Source organism: Anoplopoma fimbria, chromosome 13, assembly GCF_027596085.1.
Source record: "Anoplopoma fimbria isolate UVic2021 breed Golden Eagle Sablefish chromosome 13, Afim_UVic_2022, whole genome shotgun sequence".
Lineage (NCBI taxonomy): Eukaryota > Metazoa > Chordata > Actinopteri > Perciformes > Anoplopomatidae > Anoplopoma > Anoplopoma fimbria.
Genome location: NC_072461.1, coordinates 14,646,385 through 14,665,284, shown reverse-complemented (window position 1 = coordinate 14,665,284; position 18,900 = coordinate 14,646,385). Strand labels below are relative to the sequence as shown.

Genomic DNA, 18,900 nt, shown 5'->3' with positions numbered 1-18,900 from the left:
TTTTCATACAATGCCAAATGTTTTTTCTGTACAGATAGTAACAGGAAACTACAATATAAGATTTTCACGTTAAAGAGTGCCTTGACTTTCTTTTATTCAAGACGACCCTGGACTGCAATGAAAACTCTTTGAAAATAGTTGTTGGAGCATAACCAAAGGATGTCCTCTGCTATTTAGTTTCCACTCACCCTGTTTGTACTTGAGGATTAGGTCCCAGATGGCCCTGCGAGCATAGGGGTCCACCCCCGCTGTGGGTTCGTCCAGGATGACAGCCCTGGAGCCCCCAACGAAGGCAATGGCCACAGACAGCTTCCTCTTCATCCCCCCGGACAAAGTCTGTACCAGGCTGTGGCGCTTGTTGGATAACTCCAGGTCAACAATCATCCTGGACACACACAGCAAAACAATTGGTTACATGCTGTAGAGATAATAAATCCATATCAGTGTCTGGAACAACAGTCATACAGTATCTATATAGGTGGTTATCTGCTCTATAACACAATAAATGCAGCATAATGTACATTTCCACAGCAATAATGATAACAGTGCAACAAAGGAGTCATTTCTTCTCACAAATCTGCTGCTCTCAGTTCTTCTGTTTAACAGAAATATTTTTATCCAATTATTTATCTCAATCGTGATTATTCTATTTTGCTGTTTTTTTAAGGGCTATTTAGCTTTGGTCATGAAACTGGAAAACTTCCTGTGGATATTTTCACAATAAGAGCTGTCTGGGCAGAGTGTTTTCACATCCTTGGGTATGTCTAGTGTTAAAAAACACTAGACATACCCAAGGATGTGAAAACACTGTGATGTTATGGTTATGTTGGGTTGCGTGAGGTTGTATTTTGTTGTTATCATTGTATACTTGCCTATTTTATTTGATTGTCTTTACTTGTAATGTTTTATTTTATTTGTCTGATTGACACAGGCAAAGAAGGAATTTCCATGAACTAAACTCACTTGTCCATCTCCTTGCGTATGTCTTCTTCAGCCATGCCTTTGAGTCTGGAGTAGAACCACAGGTGCTCCTCCACACTCAGCTTGTCAAACAGGACATTGTGCTGCGGACACATGCCCAGGTTCTGACGAATCCGCTCCATCTCCGTGCGGATGTCATGACCATAAATGGTGGCAGAGCCAGAGGTGGGCGGGAACAAGCCTGTCAGGATGGACCTATGACAATTCAGTGTAGGCAGTCAGTAGAAGTAGCAATGGTTAGACAGTCAGGCAATCAAGCAAGATTTGTATGTTATATACCTCAACATATTTCTCACCAAAGACTCAACATAGTGGAAATAAGAAATTAAAATGACGTGTTACAAAGTCTGACAGGTGGACATTATAAACTCAGGATGGTCCTATCAGGGTAAGATGATATGTTTTTTTTATAAGCCAGTATTTCAACTGGACACTGATCTTCAGTGTTTCCTTTTGTCATCACACACAAGCTTATGCACAAGCACACACACTGGTTTCCCCTCACATGGTTGTGGTCTTGCCAGCGCCGTTGTGCCCCAGGAAGGAGACTACCTGGTTTTCATGGAGGTTAAGGCTCAGTTTGTTGAGGGCCAGTTTGTTGCCGGTCTTGTACACCTTGGTCAGTTTGTCTATACAAACCACCAACGACAGGTGGCTCGGCTCCTCCTCTATGCCCCGCATCTCCTCTGGGGTTACAACAAGAGAGAGAGAAATAAGTGGTGCAACAATGATTGGGCTTCTTAAATCTAATACGAGGACCTTTAACTATGTGTTGATTTTTGGCAGTTCCTGTGTACAAAAGCAGCAATGTTTCTGTGCGCCAGAGTCCTATTAGGTTCTCTCGTGCCTCTCTTCCTTCCCGCAGGCATTGTACGTTTCTGCAAACCACAGATGTGGATGTTTGGGGGATTTTTGCATTTGGTCAGAGCAAGTGACGTAGTATATAAGGGACCATTATTGAAAGTTATAGGTAGAATATTTTCTTGCGACGTGGTTGCTGCTGTAGTCTGAAGTGTTCCTAATGAACCTACATGATTTTGCCTGATTTCGCAGGAATCCTCCCAAGTGGCACCACTGACAAGCATTAAGAGAAACTATGTAGAAAGAGCCAATCACGTGATGGTATTGTTTAGTTGTGTGGGTCAAATAGAGGCATCTGTATTAAATTGAGACTGATTCATAACCTGTTTATTTTTCACAGCAACCTTACCTCACAGTCCATTCTTTGACGCTCTTATTCTACTTCTTTTCTTAACGCTCTTGCTCACCTGATCATTGATCACTGTACATGCCGGCCTTTAGTACTTTTTTGTCGCAATGTTTCTTTTAAGTATTGAATCTGATGGAGTCAGTGTACAAGAAGTCATTCTGGCTACAATATTCACAAGATTATTAATATATTAATATTCAGAAAGGTCAAAAAGGTATGACAACATATAGCATAGTTGTGGTGTCATTCCCTAAGATCCTCAGTCAAACACCATTAATCAATATTTATGTATTTTTATAATGATTGCTACAGATAAGGTTCTGTGATGAGGTACATACACAAAATTCTTATATTGAAATTACAAAACAATCATATTTGTGCATACAGTGGCCTCTCTTTATACAAATAGTTCTGATTTTATTAGTCAAGGTATACAATGTTGAATAAAACACAGACCTTACTGTGAATTATTTTATTGAGACTACTTTTTACTGACGAAATAGTCCCCACAAAAATCTGTTCATAAAGCGCTGTGTGTATTATCTAGAGTAACAGAGACACTGTTTCTGGAAAAACATATTTCTAAATGCAACTCTTCAATGTTGTAAGCACCACAATGTTAATCCTATTCACCTTAAGATAGCTGTTTTTTATTGTTTCCAGTATGTGCTATTCTAAGCTAACCGCCTGCTGGTTGTAGCTTCATATTTACCATACAGACATGTTATGTAGCTCTCACAATTGAAATATATTTGTTTTCAGAAGTCACATAAGGAATTAAAGTCAGAGGAGAGGGTTGATCACATCACATCACATGTGTTCAAATTTGACCTGGTTTAGTGAATCTATAGAACATGACCATCTTGCCCTCAAGCTGTCCTCGTCAGCCCAAAATAATCATTTGTCCGTACCAGATCTCCGCTGGTCCATAGCACAAGCCTGATCCTCCTCCATAACACTGAGCCTGGCAGCCCCCCCTCCACACCACGGCCAATCCCAGGTCTCGACACGCCCACTGCCTGACCAATAGGACTTCTGCAGGGGGAAGTACCATGGACGGGGAAGCCCATACATTCCTATAAGTGAGGGAAAACACATTTGCTCTTTTCTATCTGAAAAAATATATATACTATATGTGACTATTGAGAACAGGGTGGTGGGGATTCAGGGGGCAATGATTTCCTACCTGGATGCACAGCCTCTATGTACCAAGTGAGCACACCATATACACCTGCATCGATGATCAGCATCATCATGGACAGACCCAGGTTAAAGTCATCGCCTTCTACCGGTGACTGGCTGATGGTCCTCCACTGGATGCCAACACCTGCTACCTCATACAGCGCAAAATACTTGGAGCCCAGGCCGAAGGCTGTGGTGGACATCAGCGACTGGAGAGGAGAGGTAAAACTAGTATCATCTGGATTATTTAAGTTATACCTCACAGTAACAACACAAGAAGCACATTTTACAAACAGACACCAAATACAGTTAAATTCGAATGAAAAGGTGGTAAAAAAGAGAAAGGGCCTTACAGCGATGCACTTCTCAAAGGCAGTGATCTTATCATGGGCTACCTCCTCCCTAATGGCCACATACATGTAGGGCACGTAGCTGAGAAAGTAGATGATTCCTCCACAGGCTGAAGCAAGCTTGGCCTTAGAGTAGATTACTGACACCAAAAAACTGGAAAACAAAGGAAAGTAACATGGGCTTCTTCATCATTTAGCAGATTCATGAAATCCCATATACAGTGGGGCAAAAAAGTATTTAGTCAGCCACCAATTGTGCAAAAAGATGAGAGAGGCCTGTAATTTTCATCATAGGTATACCTAAACTATGAGAGACAAAATGAGAAAAAAAAAATCCTGAAAATCACATTGTCTGATTTTTAAAGAATATATTTGCAAATTATGGTGGAAAATAAGTATTTGGTCAATAACAAAAGTTCATCTCAATACTTTGTTGTATACCCTTTGTTGGCAATGACAGAGGTCAAACGTTTTCTGTAAGTCTTCACAAGCTTTTCACACACTGTTGCTGGTATTTTGGCCCATTCCTCCATGCAGATCTCCTCTAGAGCAGTGATGTTTTGGGGCTGTCGCTGGGCAACACGGACTTTCAACTCCCTCCACAGATTTTCTATGGGGTTGAGATCTGGAGACTGGCTAGGCCACTCCAGGACCTTGAAATGCTTCTTACGAAGCCGCTCCTTCGTTGCCCGGGCGGTGTGTTTGGGATCATTGTCATGCTGAAAGACCCAGCCACGTTTCATCTTCAATGCCCTTGCTGATGGAAGGAGGTTTTCACTCAAAATCTCACGATACATGGCCCCATTCATTCTTTCCTTTACACGGATCAGTCGTCCTGGTCCCCTTGCAGAAAAACAGCCCCAAAGCATGATGTTTCCACCCCCATGCTTCACAGTAGGTATGATGTTCTTTGGATTCGGCATTCTTTCTCCTCCAAACACGACGAGTTGAGTTTTTACCAAAAAGTTCTATTTTGGTTTCATCTGACATTCTCCCAATCCTCTTCTGGATCATCCAAATGCTCTCTAGCAAACTTCAGACGGGCCTGGACATGTACTGGCTTAAGCAGGGGGACACGTCTGGCACTGCAGGATTTGAGTCCCTGGCGGCGTAGTGTGTTACTGATGGTAGCCTTTGTTACTTTGGTCCCAGCTCTCTGCAGGTCATTCACTAGGTCCCCCGTGTGGTTCTGGGATTTTTGTTCACCATTCTTGTGATCATTTTGGCCCCACGGGGTGAGATCTTGCGTGGAGCCCCAGATCGAGGGAGATTATCAGTGGTCTTGTATGTCTTCCATTTTCTAATAATTGCTCCCACAGTTGATTTCTTCACACCAAGCTGCTTACCTATTGCAGATTCAGTCTTCCCAGCCTGGTGCAGGTCTACAATTTTGTTTCTGGTGTCCTTTGACAGCTCTTTGGTCTTGGCCATAGTGGAGTTTGGAGTGTGACTGTTTGAGGTTGTGGACAGGTGTCTTTTATACTGATAACAAGTTCAAACAGGTGCCATTAATACAGGTAACGAGTGGAGGACAGAGGAGCCTCTTAAAGAAGAAGTTACAGGTCTGTGAGAGCCAGAAATCTTGCTTGTTTGTAGGTGACCAAATACTTATTTTACCGAGGAATTTACCAATTAATTCATTAAAAATCCTACAATGTGATTTCCCCCCATTCTGTCTCTCATAGTTGAAGTGTACCTATGATGAAAATTACAGGCGTCTCTCATCTTTTTAAGTGGGAGAACTTGCACAATTGGTGGCTGACTAAATACTTTTTTGCCCCACTGTATACTGTACATAGTGAGTCCGTCTAATGATTTCTAGTAAAAAAAGATTGGAACAGTGAGGTCAGAGTAGTTAAAAAAAAACACACAAAAAATGTTGATACTATTTCCTGCATTTATTTACATTTATATCCACCTAGATATAACAAACTGTGATTGTCCTATCATAGTAATGGTTTTGAAAAAATGAATTTCAAAGCCAATTGCTGGTATATATGTACTAACCCTGCTTAAATTAACTTAGAATAACAATAATTTAACATTATGACAACATGTCCGGCAAGGTAACATTACTGTAATGGCTTGTATACAACAAGGCAGTTCAGCTGTGTTAATCGGTTAGCATATTTTTTCACTACAGTGATAGGTACTAGTTCAATTCAATTCAATTCAGTTTATTTTGTATAGCCCAGAATCACAAATTACAAATTTGCCTCAGAGGGCTTTACAATCTGTACACATGCGACATCCTCTGTCCTTCCCTCACATCGGCACAGGAAAAACTCCCCTAAAAAACCCCTTTAACAGGGAGAAAAAAGGAAGAAACCTATGGGAGAACGACGGAGGAGGGATCCTTCTCCCAGGATGGACAGAATGCAATAGATGTCATGTGTACAGAATGAACAGCATAATAGTGTTGGGCTCTGAGCGCTGTTGAAGTGCGGATGACTTCGACTCAAGCAATTCCAATTGATATTGGTATTGTGTAAGTGAATGCACACCTGTAGCAGTTCAGTGCTAAAATCTGTCACCAACAGTTTGCATGCCTGGCATGTGCTCCTCTCTTTTGCCGCGTTTTTAAGACGTGCATAAAAGTAAAAAATATTCTCAACATCTCAGGGCAATGCGCACCGTTTGTCAATGTCTCACTTGGCTAATCATTTGAATGCCATCAGTTGAACATGCTCAGTTTGAGATGTGAGGAAATTCATAGCAGGATTAGTGGAACTAGGAAACTCACCAGAACATGATGGTGGCCACTGCGTAGATGGTGAGGAATAGCCAGATGATGAAGGGGTTGCTGTGGAGTAACACCCTGCCATACTTCAAGATGGCCGTCAGAGCAGTAACAGAAATGGAAAGCTGGACGAAGCCGGTGATGAACCAAGCGACCCAGTGGACGGCGTTGTTCAGACCCATCATTTTCATCACCTGAGAGGATGGGATGATGTTTACATGTCTGAATTTGTAACTACATTGTCCTACAGGCCCGGGTTGTGTCATTCAGTGGTGGTAAGGGCGTTTTGATACAGAAACTAAAATAATGTGACTTAAAGGACTGCTGCAGTCCTTTTGTTTTGCACTTACATTAAGCAACAGGCCTTGCCTGCTCGTTGGCCTGCCTTCCCTTCAGCTGCCTAACTGCCTGGCGGGATCCCTCATTGGTTGCTCTCCTGGTGACTAAATGCAGCCTCACTTCCCATTCCTCCATGGTGTTATTACCATTATTAATTGTTCCATCAACAAAATGGTTGTTAACGTCACCATAATCCCCCCTACTCTATAATTTTGTTAATTGTCAATTAATAAATGAGAGAAAGAAAGATCTCTCATTTATTCATAACAACACCATCACAGATCCAGAAGGACTATTTCTCATAATAAATTTCACAGCCCATAATTATTGCATGTATCTACGGATAAAAAAATTATTCTCCGGCTCCACAGCTATAAGGTGGCTTCCTTGATGTTCTGGTCTGGTGCCTGCCCCCCCACACTGCCACCTTTCCCATCCCCTCCCATCCAACGCATACATGCGCACACACACACACACACACACACACACACACACACACACACACACACACACACACACACACACACACACACTTATACATGATAATAGCCATTTAAAGATTTATTATTATTTATTTTGGTAATTCATTTTTCTTTAATTGCCATTAGTATAATTTATTTATTCTAACTTTGAATTGTCTTGCATCCCTCCTCCTCTCTTGCTCCATTTTGTATGTACATTTAATGTTTATTATAATATAATGAATATAGTAGTAGTAGTAGTATAGTATATCCGTTGTTGAGTCTGCACTTGGGATTTATTGACAACAAAAACATATAAAACATTGCCAGACTTATCCTTAATAAATTATTTTAATAATAGTGATAGATATCATACAAGCTATGGTAAAGGACGAACCACTGTTAAACAAAACACCAAATATCAATATCAACCAATGGATTTAAAAGTGATGAGAGACATATTATCAAACAGTCTAACCTCTTTGAGCCGGTGCTCCTTTTCAGCCACAATGTGCTGAATCATCATGGCTACTGAGTAAACCCAGGAGATCACCATACACAGAGGCATCATGTGCTCAATCACGAACAAAAAACTGAAAACAACAACAACACATGGTGTTAGGGTATCATCCCCAAATACACACATTTTTAGATCATACTGCATTCCAAATGCCTGGGATATTGCAAATTTCTAAAAAGTACAAACGTGTACATATACAATATATTTATGAGTTTTGAAGAACACAATTTATATTATAACACAATTTTTATGTATATAATATAATATATATTTACTTGTCACTGCCATGCTCAACATTATGACCTAAACAGAACCACAAGGAAGAGAACAAAATGCATTTCTTACTCGTCTCTGGTGTAACATGGGTAAGGGAACATCTGAACGTAGTTACCAGGCTCCACCACATCGTGGCCCACAAATGTGTTGATGATGGCTCTCTCAATCATATCTGGAGCGTGAGAAAAATAAAGTCAGAGAGAGTTACAAAATGTGCCAAATGTTCATTAAAGTATTTCCTAAAAACCCTGTCTTGTTTTCTGACCCTCTTGTGTAAACTCTTCACAGTCCAGTTTCTTGAGTTTCTATTTGTTAAAATATTGCCCTGTATTGTAATGTGGCAGGTCTTCCTTTACCTCCATGAGTTACATTTCAATTGTCCCTTGCTTTACATAAAGGTCTACTCAGTGACGTATATTTAAGTTAGTATTGTAGAGATGTATTTCCCTTTTTTGCTTTGGGGGGGAGGGGGGCTGGAGCCAATCTCAGCTGTCATTGGGTGAAGGCAGGGGTTAACCTAAGTGCATGTCTTTGGACTGTGGGAGGAAGTCGGAGCACCTGGAGAGAACCCGCGCTGACACGGGAAACTCCACACGGAAGGCCGTCTAGCCCGGGAACTGAACCCGGGAACTGAACCCGGGCCCTTCTTGCTGTGAGGCGACAGTGCTATTCACTACACCACCGTGCAGCCCTGTCTCTCATGTTGACAAATTTAATTATTGCCAACTCTGCATTTCCCCTCAGCTTTACAGAGTTTGCTTACTTCTTCTGGATCATTGTTTTGGTTTTCAGGCCAACAATCTCCACCAAACGGCAGACAGAGTTGGAGCCAGTGAACATACTGAAGCATTTAGCAGCTAGGATTTTTCTCAGGAGTTTGTGGATGAAATCAGAGCTGAAAGAGAGTGAGTATTGGACTTGGACACAGACATCACTCCTAATGAATGATAATGTTCCTCAGTCTGCTGGATGTATAGAAAGGCAACTGTTTGCTAATATTTGCACCATTTTAACATTCATACAGATATTTGAAATCTGAAGTGTGATAATACGTCAGCTTTTTTTGCTGCCCCTTAGTGGCAATGATTCAATATATGCAGCCTGATACATTTGAAGGGGTAATTGAGAAATGTAGTATTGCACTTCTATCCGTTGAAAAGGTCAAAACCTGTCGCAGTCTGTTTTTCTTTTCCTTCTCTCCAGCCATATTTCCTATTCTCCAGGCCCCTTCATTGCCATTTTCTGTCCATACACCAGATTCCCTCGGACTTCCCTTCCTTTCCTCATCACCTGGCTGCCACACCCATCTACACATATGTTCCCACTTCCCTGCCTTGCCTTCCCCGCCCACCTTCGCACCTGCATCTCATACCCATCAGCCTCTCAGTTCATTTACCGGCCCACTTCCATTCATTCCCTGCCAGTCCATTGAAGTCTCCATGTGGCAAAGTTGTTGCTTATGTGTTCTTCAGCCAGTGCTCCAGCCTCTTTGCCAGCCTTCCTGCCAACCAGAACCTGCCTGTAAGCCTGTACATATCTTCATCTTGGCAATAAATCATTGGGTCTTTCTCAAATCAATTTCAGTGCTCCATCAAGGACATCTCAATTCCTAAAATTCATCTCGAGGAGCGAGGAGGCTTGCCTGAGGAGCTATGAGTGAGGAATCACCGGTGTATCCTTTGCGGAAGTCTTTTTGCTGACAGCAGAATAACAACACAATGGACAGCTGATGCAGCTGTGACACATCATATTTGATTGATGTCCCTTTAAAATGATGGAATTTGTGAGATGCCTATTCCTCTCTCCTCAAATCTCGAATCTTGAATCTCGAATCCTCGAATTCCAAATCCTCTCTCCTTGCGTTTTTTCCTTGCCTCTTCCACTCGCATCTCCCGTGGGCAGGACTAAGACTATGCGAGGAGAGGAGAGGATTCGAGGAAAGGAATCAAGGATGTACAAACTGGGAAACTAAAAAAGGCCTATTGAACTGTCCCCATCCTTTTTGACTGTTTGGGTCCTTTCCTTGCTGCCTTGCACTCACTTCCTGTGCTAAAAGTCAATGCTGCTGGGGCCAGTAAATCCACATTTTATTCCCTGACATAGGTCAAACCTCATAACAGTTTCCTAAATTTCCCATATACAACTTGATAGCATCATATTTAGTTATAGGGATTATGCTAAATTTCAGGTTCATGCTTTGGGGTTTCTACTACTAGAACATGTAAACATGCTTAGATGTTAAAACACATACAAATTTCTGCATCAACTGTATCACCCTCTGTTTCTCAATACCAAGTATGGTCAAGTATGGACTTGCAAACTTGCAAGTTCATACTTGGATAGTTCGACTCGGGAGTACAAACTCCCGAGGATGGGAGGACGCAGTACGGTCATTTTGCAATTGGAACAGCAGCGAACTTGATGACGTCACCAACGTCACGACGTCACCAACTCAGCTCGTCGGTCCCGCCTACTCCGGTTATCTTCAGTCATATATATTGACAATAAAACGAAATATGATATAAAACACAACCCTGCCTTTTTTCGTTTTCATTTAGAAAATATTAAAATATTAATATGTATATGTTTTGTGTTATGTTTTGTGTTACATCTGCAACCACAACCACAGAGACACCGGAGCCAGCGACACATCTGGAGAGGCCTTGCCGAGATCAGGCTGCTGTCAGCGGGCTACATGAGCACCACCGCCCGGTCTCCTCTCTGGAACTCTCATATCTCCGACAAACGTCGGCGCTTTTTTCAAACAGGCTCTATCTTGATAAATTGACCGCATATTTTAAGTCTTAACAACTACATTCTCGCTTAAAAAAATCTTAAAACTAAATTCCGTTACACAACAACAGCAGTATTTAGACAGTTATAACTGACAGTTGTGAGCCGTCTCCGCTACTGTCATCTCTTGTTTGCTGGTGAAATGCATTCTGGGATACTTGGCTGTCCAAAGTCCACACAAGTCTACTCCGATGCATCCTCGATATAATGGGCGGAGCGAGGACACATCCGGGTATCTGGACCGTACTTGGCTGGATGCGAACTTGTGTATTGGAACAGTACTTGGGCCGCGCTAGATGACGTTTCACAAGTTCACGAGGACACAAGTACAGAGAAGTTCACATATTGAGAAACGGCCTGTGTGTTTTAGCGCCTGTCTCTTTAAGGCCCCCTCCGTCATAAGCCCAGTCTCCTCTGATTGGTCAGTCCCAGTCTTCTCTACCGGCAAAATTGCAGCCAGGGAACCACTGTAATTGAGTTTAGCTGCACCTCTACCAAGAATATCGCCAAAATAATTGCTGCTTAACCAAAGACTTCACATGCACACAAGTTCCAGCGATAATATAAACCACATCACAACCAAGATTTGTGAAACACAGCTTTCACTGAGATCAGCCGGGGGCACTGGCTGAAGTCAAGTTGCTACAGCAGTGCCGGTTCATCTCCAAAGCTGACCCCAGCTCTCCTCCTGAAGAAGCAGTCTACCACAGCAGGGAGAAAGGCGGAGGGACTCTTGGTGGTCTGATAAACAATAAATTCATCAAATTCAGCCCAAATCACTATTTTCAAGCTAATGCATGCTGCATCAGGGCTTTAATAATGCCGAAATGGGTGTGGTTTCATTTCTTATCCCCTGGCCAATCTTTGGCATTTTTCAAAATGATGCCTAAGTCCTTGGCTGAAGGTACACTTTCATATGTATAGGTCAGTTTCTGAAAATAGATATTTTTTTCATGTTCTGTCAAAACCTTAATACAAAATTCTATCTGCCTCCATAGCAGTGGGTGTAGAGGCAGAAACACCACACCACCACATGAGGTAAAGGGGTTTTGTTTTTGTGATTTGGGTGATGTCACTTGGTCAGATAATCTCACATGCACACAATGCTTTGGCTGTCTCTGGGCCAACTCTTTAGACTTTGTCAGAGTCCTGTCAGTTTAGATGGGTCAGATGAGCAGTTACCCTGCTCTCTTCTTCTAAAATAAAAGATTACTGTGTGAGAAAGTCTTTCTGCTGCAGCTTGCATTGGCATATTCACAGGTGCTGCTGATTCAAAGTGCACAGTAGTAAGCACTTTATCAGAATAAATTATTTTCTTAGTAAAACAAACTAAACAAATAATTGTACACTACAGCCTTACTCCCCTATGGACCTGTGTCCATATATATATATAGCACAGTCTGTTGCCATCTGCTGACTGCACTAAAACAATGAGTCCACTTTAAGATTATTTTTTCAGATTCCAAGTGGAGTGAAACAAATATAACCATGTCAATTATGTATCAAATCCATATTTAAGCCTGTATCATAAATATATATTCAGCACGATTATTGCATTACAGTCACTTACCTTGGATCCAAACAAAACCGTAGAGGAAGTAGAATTTTCCTCCGGTGTTGGGCCCGGGACGCCAGTAGGCCCGTCTGATCTCATTGGTCTTCTCTGTAAAGCTGGAGTTTTGTCTAATTTTGTACAGAACGTGAGGCGGCAGGGAGCCATCTTTGTTAGTCTGGACAATCACACCTTAAACAAAAGAAACAAATATTATAAATAACAAAAAAATATATATTTTGACTTTAATTCAGGCCCGTTTGTCCTGTTCTCTCTTTAGCACCCTGAATCTATAATACACAGTGAATTCTGTTTGTACTTGACTCTAGTTGCACTGGTTTCACGCTGTAGTCAGGTTCAGATTTCAGCTGCGTTTTCAAGAAGTCTGTTCTTAAATTATTTTAGCAGCCATATCTTGTCCCGTTTTGTTCATCTTAATTTGTTTTTTCTGCCAAATATACTGTTTGATGCTTTGCTGAGATTTTTGTTTCAAACATATAAAATACACATTGTCTTCTATTTATAATGTACAGTGGGGGAAATAATTATTTGATCCCTTGCTGATTTTGTAAGTTTGCCCACTGACAAAGAAATGAACGATCTATAATTGTTATGGTAGGTTTATTTTAACATTGAGAGACAGAATATCCCAAAAAAAATCCAGAAAATCACATTATATAAAAGTTATAAATTGATTTGCATTTGATCGAGTGAAATAAGTATTTGATCCCCTAACAAAACATGACTCAGTACTTGGTGGAGAAACCGTTGTTGGCAAGCATAGAGGTCAGACGCTTCTTGTCTCAGGAGGGATTTTGGTCCACTCCTCTTTGCAGATCTTCTCCAAATCCTGAAGGTTTCGAGGCTGTCGCTTGGCAACTCTAAGCTTCAGCTCCCTCCACAGATTTTCCATGGGATTAAGGTCCGGAGACTGGCTAGGCCACTCCATGACTTTAATGTGCTTCTTCTTGAGCCACTCCTTTGTTGCCTTGGCCGTATGTTTTGGGTCATTGTCGTGCTGGAAGACCCATCCACGACCCATTTTCAGTGTCCTGGCTGAGGTAAGGAGGTTGTCGCCCAAGATTTCACGGTACATGGCCCCGTCCATCCTCCCCTCGATGCGGTGAAGTTGTCCTGTCCCCTTAGCAGAGGAACACCCCCAAAGCATAATGTTTCCACCTCCATGCTTGACGGTGGGGATGGTGTTCTTGGGGTTATAATCAGCATTTCTCTTCCTCCAAACATGGCGAGTTGAGTTGATGCCAAATAGCTTGATTTTGGTCTCATCTGACCACATTACCTTCTCCCAAGCCTTCTCTGAATCATTCAGTTGTTCATTGGCAAACTTCAGACGGGCCTGTACATGTGCCTTCTTGAGCAGGGGGACCTTGCGGGCGCTGCAGGATTTTAATCCATTACGGCGTAGTGTGTTACCAATGGTTTTCTTGGTGACTGTGGTCCCAGCTGTCTTGAGTTCATTAACAAGTTCCTCCCGTGTAGTTCTGGGCTGATCCCTAACCTTTCTCATGATCATCGATACCCCACGAGGCGAGATCTTGCGTGGAGCCCCAGACCGAGGGCGATTGATGGTCATTTTGTGTTTCTTCCATTTCCGAATAATCGCACCAACAGTTGTCTCCTTCTCACCAAGCTGCTTTCCGATGGTCTTGTAGCCCATTCCAGCCTTGTGCAGGTCTACAGTCTTTGCCCCGACGTCCTTAGACATCTCTTTGGTCTTGCCCATGGTGGAGAAGTTGGAATCTGATTGATCGATTCTGTGGACAGGTGTCTTTTATACAGGTAATGAATTGAGACAGATGTCTTTCATACAGGTAACGAGTTGAGATTCAGAGTACTTTCTTAAAGTGAGAGGACTAATCTAACCGGTCTGTGGGAGCCAGAATTCTTGCTGGTTGGTAGGGGCTCAAATACTTATTTCACTCAATCAAATGCAAATCAATTTATAACTTTTATATAATGTGATTTTCTGGATTATTACAGTGAACGCAACCTGACACAAAGGGATGACTCACTGGCAAACACAGACACGTTGTCCTGGTAGGCCTGGTTTAGGGTGTAGTTGACAATGCTGTCCTCGTCAGGAAAGCCCTTGAAGACATCCACACTGACCTGGAAGCACGGATCAAAGACACTAATTATTTTCCACATTAGCTGCAGCTGGTGTTCAGGTGTCACAGCTGACTCATGCGTATGGTGTATGTACTGTTTTGTTGAGAGCCACTATTCTATACCATACCAACCTTAGACATGAAGCGCGTCCATCCGCAGGCAGCATTGTCGATGGTGTCCAGCTGCTCCAGCAGGGTGGAGATGTTTGGAAGACTGTAGTTACCCTCCATCAGACCCTGCATCAGCTCACTGTCTGTGCCATTTAGCAACTCGGGGTGCTGCCGAAGCTCTGATGAAAGCTTGAGGGAGAGGAGGAGGAGGAGGATGAATGGAGACTACACCACTTACATGTTTCCTGACTCAAGTCCAAGTTCTGTTGATAGATGAACTTAACGGGAAACTATAAATGCACAGGTGATTTTTTTCACATCCTCATAGTACTTTATCATTTACAAAGTAAAAAGATGTACTGAGTCTACCTGCTGTAGCCACACGAGGTGGTTGTGTAGCCGGCCCTCCTCCAGAAAGGTCCTGAGCTGTGCAGAGATGTTGAGCCACACGTGGGTGTAGTGCGTCACGTTGCCGACAAATGCAAATGTCTCATTTGCCTATGAGCCAAAAGTTATCAAATATTTATTTTTTTCATTACATTTTGTATGAATTCAGCCATTTGTCCATTTGATTTCAATTCCTTTCTTCCTCCACCTCCTCCCTCCATCTCTCTCCCTCCCAGACTGCACTGCTATCTCAGCCATCTTCTGCCCAGTTGCTCAGATAAGAGATCTAAGAGCTGATGCCAATAGTCAGCCTGTGCTCACCCGCTGATAATCAGTGGAGGTTTGTGCTATTGTTGAGCCTAAAGGAGGCCAGCAGCAACTTGCTAAAGAGACAGATTATTTTTAGGCTGCATGTGAATCCAACATGTTGGACAGTGCATGATTGTCTTCTGCAAGGAATACAAATGATAAAACCATTCCCTCATTTTACTCCATTTTCTCACATAATTTATTCTGGGAGTCCTCTGGATGCAGCATCTGTCAGTGCCAGCTACACATGCAGCGTTATCTAGAGTAAACTAAATCAATATCAGCGGGAAAAAAAACAAAAAAACAGAACAAACTTTAAAGAACAATGCTGGTGTTATTCTACATGTTTCTTGTTGTGAACAAATCCCATAAAAAGCCAACAATGTGCTAGTCTATCTCTTCGTACTTTCTGACATCCATACCTTACTCTGGCTCTTAGCTCATTGGTTCAAACTAAAGACGTATATCTTTAGAACAGCTGAAATATATGTAGTTTCATAAACTGTGAGGCCACTGTGGCCACTGTGAGGAATTTTTTTGGAGTGAAAAATGCACATTTGGTACTCTAGTAAGAATTTGGGGCAGCAGGACAGTGTATGTGGGACAGGGTCAAAATACACCACTGTGGGTGTTAATGGTAATGAAGTTACATGACAACCAGTGTACAGTGTGGCTCATTTATGTGTTTTAATTTTTTTGGGGACAAATATGGAGCTCTAAGGCACAGAGTGAGAATATACATCAGGCTCTGGATACACACACAATACTTTGTTGGGTTTGGGTCTGCACATGGAAAATGTTCACAAGAACAAAAATAGAAAAATTGGCCAGCCTAAATCACAGCTTAATTAATCCATGCGTTTTCGTGAAATGTTCCCTCTGTGCTGTCAACGCCTCCTGGCATCATGTTCTCAGGATTGTACATTATTTCATTAAGTCAAAAGTTTGAGGTAGTAAAACATCTTTTCAAGCTAACAAGTTTTCTTAACTCATGATCCAATTGCTCCTTTTTTACCTGAGCTTTCAATCGCATGGTCTTCATCATCAAATGACAACTGCTAAAGACTGTGAGATGTTATTGAAAGCTCTTCAAAAAGTTGGAAAATGGAATTTAGGATCAACAAAGTTTGTCAGAAAAATACTATTGTATCAAATGACTCTGTGGAAAGTGAAAGCAGTTGCTCATAGTGATCAACAAACACTATGGATCCTTGGCTCATAGCCTTTTAGCCATTTGGCTAGTCTTTTAACTCTGATAAACTCATTGTGGATTATACTACTTATAGTACCAACACTAAATGTACAAAATTAGCAGTGAAAGTAATGGAAAAAAGTACTTCAAACGATACTTATGTTGCTATGTGTTTGCTGTATGAGTGAAATTGAAACTGTCAAATCTTTCACAATAACAACTTTATAGGGTTAATATATATCTGTGCTGTATTTTTTTTAACTTGTTTCCCTTATCCTGAGTGGGCAAAAAAAGTATTGGAGCTGTGCTGTCTACTTGCCTTCTGAATCACTTTATCCATCTGGGAGCCAATGGGGGAGTAGAGGATCTTGGGATTTGTTGTCATCAAGTGAACCAGTAAACCCAGATTCCTCTGTTCTTTGCTGGTGAATCCCAGAGAACTCATATTCCCCTGTTTCAATGCCTCTGGCTCAATGATCCTACAACAAGAGCCACAGGTCAAAGGCCATTAACTTTACTGACAATCATAGAACAATTATTTGGTTAAATTGTTCCAGTTTATTACAACCTGGATCTCATTTTTTGTAGTTTGAGCAATCATTTCAGTCAGTTGTAATCAGCAAGGTAAAGGCTAAGATGCGGCAACAAGTTTGATGGACAAAAAACACAAGCAGTCAGTTATATAAACTCAAAAATCTATTTCAAATTCAAAGTAAAACACCTGTTAGTAAAATCTATATTTACAAAGGATAGATTGGGTAATACTTTTTGGCTGGGGGCTTGTTTAGATCTGCAATAATCATTCATTTTTGGGGCTTAAAACCACACATTACTTATATTATCCCTTTAAACAGGACCAATTGTTGCTCGTTTTAGATGTAGTCGAGGTATTAGTGCCGGGATGTGACAAAACATTTTACAGGCAACCAGGATCATGTTAAAATTTGATTTATTAGTTATTAGGCTCAGAGAGAGAAACTGGACACATAATGTTATTCTTAAGGATTTAACTCAATTCAAAAGGAAAGAAACCCCTATGTTTATGTTATTCACAACTGCTCGAGTGATGACTAGAACCAGAAGGATCGACCACGTTACATCTTTTTTAAAGTCTGTGTTGGTTTACTGTCAGAGCAATACAAACACATTTGGTTAAGCAGCTTTAAGTGAGAACACATAAACATAGCTATCATTTTGTCATGCTTTTGTCATGATTTCATCACCTCTTTTGCCTCACCCACCTGTTGTGCCCACACAGAATTGGCTGTAGTCCGGCCCACAGTTGTACAAATGCTGAAAACTGAGAGTGAGGGTTCTCTGCTTCCTTCTTCACTTTCCTTCCTCCTGCTCCTCCACCTCCCTCTGCTCCTTCCACACCCTCCTCTCCAGGGATGTCAGTTGTGTTGGAGCCCCAGGTGGTGGCGTTAAGGGGCCAGGTCATGTTTGCGGGCGAGGCAGGAGTTCGACCAGTACAAGCTCCTTTGGGCAGCAGTCGGGCCAGTCCAGAGAGCAGGTCCACATCCTTTAGAAGCCTCTCTACATCAGCCAGGTCCTTCAATAAGGCCCCAAGGTCGGACTGAGAGAGTGGAACCAAAGAGCGGGACTGTTCTAGGTGAAGCTGGTGGGATGGTGGAGGAAGACAGGAAAAAAAAGGTGGAGGAAAAGAGCATCTTAACAAATAGTGTGTTCTAAACTTGCTGTTGTTAAATTAATTAATTAATTCACTATCCCTGTGCTTTGAGGACACTAGAACTGGTCCAGGATTTAAATGTAGTGTATTTGTTCTTAAAAAGTTACTTTTTGGAATTTGAATGATCAGATTTTAAAATACAATTACATTGTATTACTAGTTTACTATTATGCTACAATCAACAGCACTGGGATTATGGAACAGAACAGGGTAAAACAGTAACATATAATTGGTTATCATTGGGGAGCTAGAAAAAGTTGAGACCAGCTCAACTTTTTTGTAACACATCACGACTGTCACAACCGCCGCATAGCAACAAGTGTCAGCTGTCAGTTGCTTAATGTGTCAGGCTTCCATTAAAAATAACTTGTTGCTAGTAGTGTAAACGCAGCATTACTCTTGGAAATCACAAAAGATGAGCTTTTTTTTTTTTTTAAATATGTGTCTGAACAAAATTAATGTTGGCACAAGTTATTTTAATCTTAATTAAATATACGTGCCTCTCTTTTATGCATCTTAGCCACACCAGGGGCACATAACTACTTCAAAATAGAGAACATTTATTTTCCCTTTGGAATGTCATGTGAAAGTGTTGCTGTTCTGGAATAAAAAATAACATGGAATTATCCTCTGCAGGAGTCATTTGCTGTGTATTAGAGATAGGCTTAGTTTTGTTTG

At 41.6% G+C, this 18,900-nt stretch overlaps 1 protein-coding gene across 1 annotated transcript in view; it reads right to left on the bottom strand.

The window, feature by feature from the left end:
- abca2 (ATP-binding cassette, sub-family A (ABC1), member 2) overlaps window positions 1-18,900 on the bottom strand; it is an 87,671-nt gene that overhangs the window by 28,904 nt on the left and 39,867 nt on the right. The window contains exons 8-22 of the mRNA XM_054610126.1: window positions 17,774-18,150; window positions 16,852-17,011; window positions 15,014-15,142; window positions 14,666-14,833; window positions 14,438-14,534; window positions 12,423-12,596; window positions 8,129-8,231; window positions 7,742-7,856; window positions 6,467-6,657; window positions 3,727-3,877; window positions 3,378-3,582; window positions 3,103-3,267; window positions 1,487-1,667; window positions 964-1,176; window positions 189-385 (exon numbers count right to left, since the gene is read on the bottom strand). Coding sequence (XP_054466101.1) covers window positions 189-385; window positions 964-1,176; window positions 1,487-1,667; window positions 3,103-3,267; window positions 3,378-3,582; window positions 3,727-3,877; window positions 6,467-6,657; window positions 7,742-7,856; window positions 8,129-8,231; window positions 12,423-12,596; window positions 14,438-14,534; window positions 14,666-14,833; window positions 15,014-15,142; window positions 16,852-17,011; window positions 17,774-18,150 — 2,626 coding nt within the window. The remainder of the gene's footprint in view (window positions 1-188; window positions 386-963; window positions 1,177-1,486; window positions 1,668-3,102; window positions 3,268-3,377; window positions 3,583-3,726; window positions 3,878-6,466; window positions 6,658-7,741; window positions 7,857-8,128; window positions 8,232-12,422; window positions 12,597-14,437; window positions 14,535-14,665; window positions 14,834-15,013; window positions 15,143-16,851; window positions 17,012-17,773; window positions 18,151-18,900) is intronic.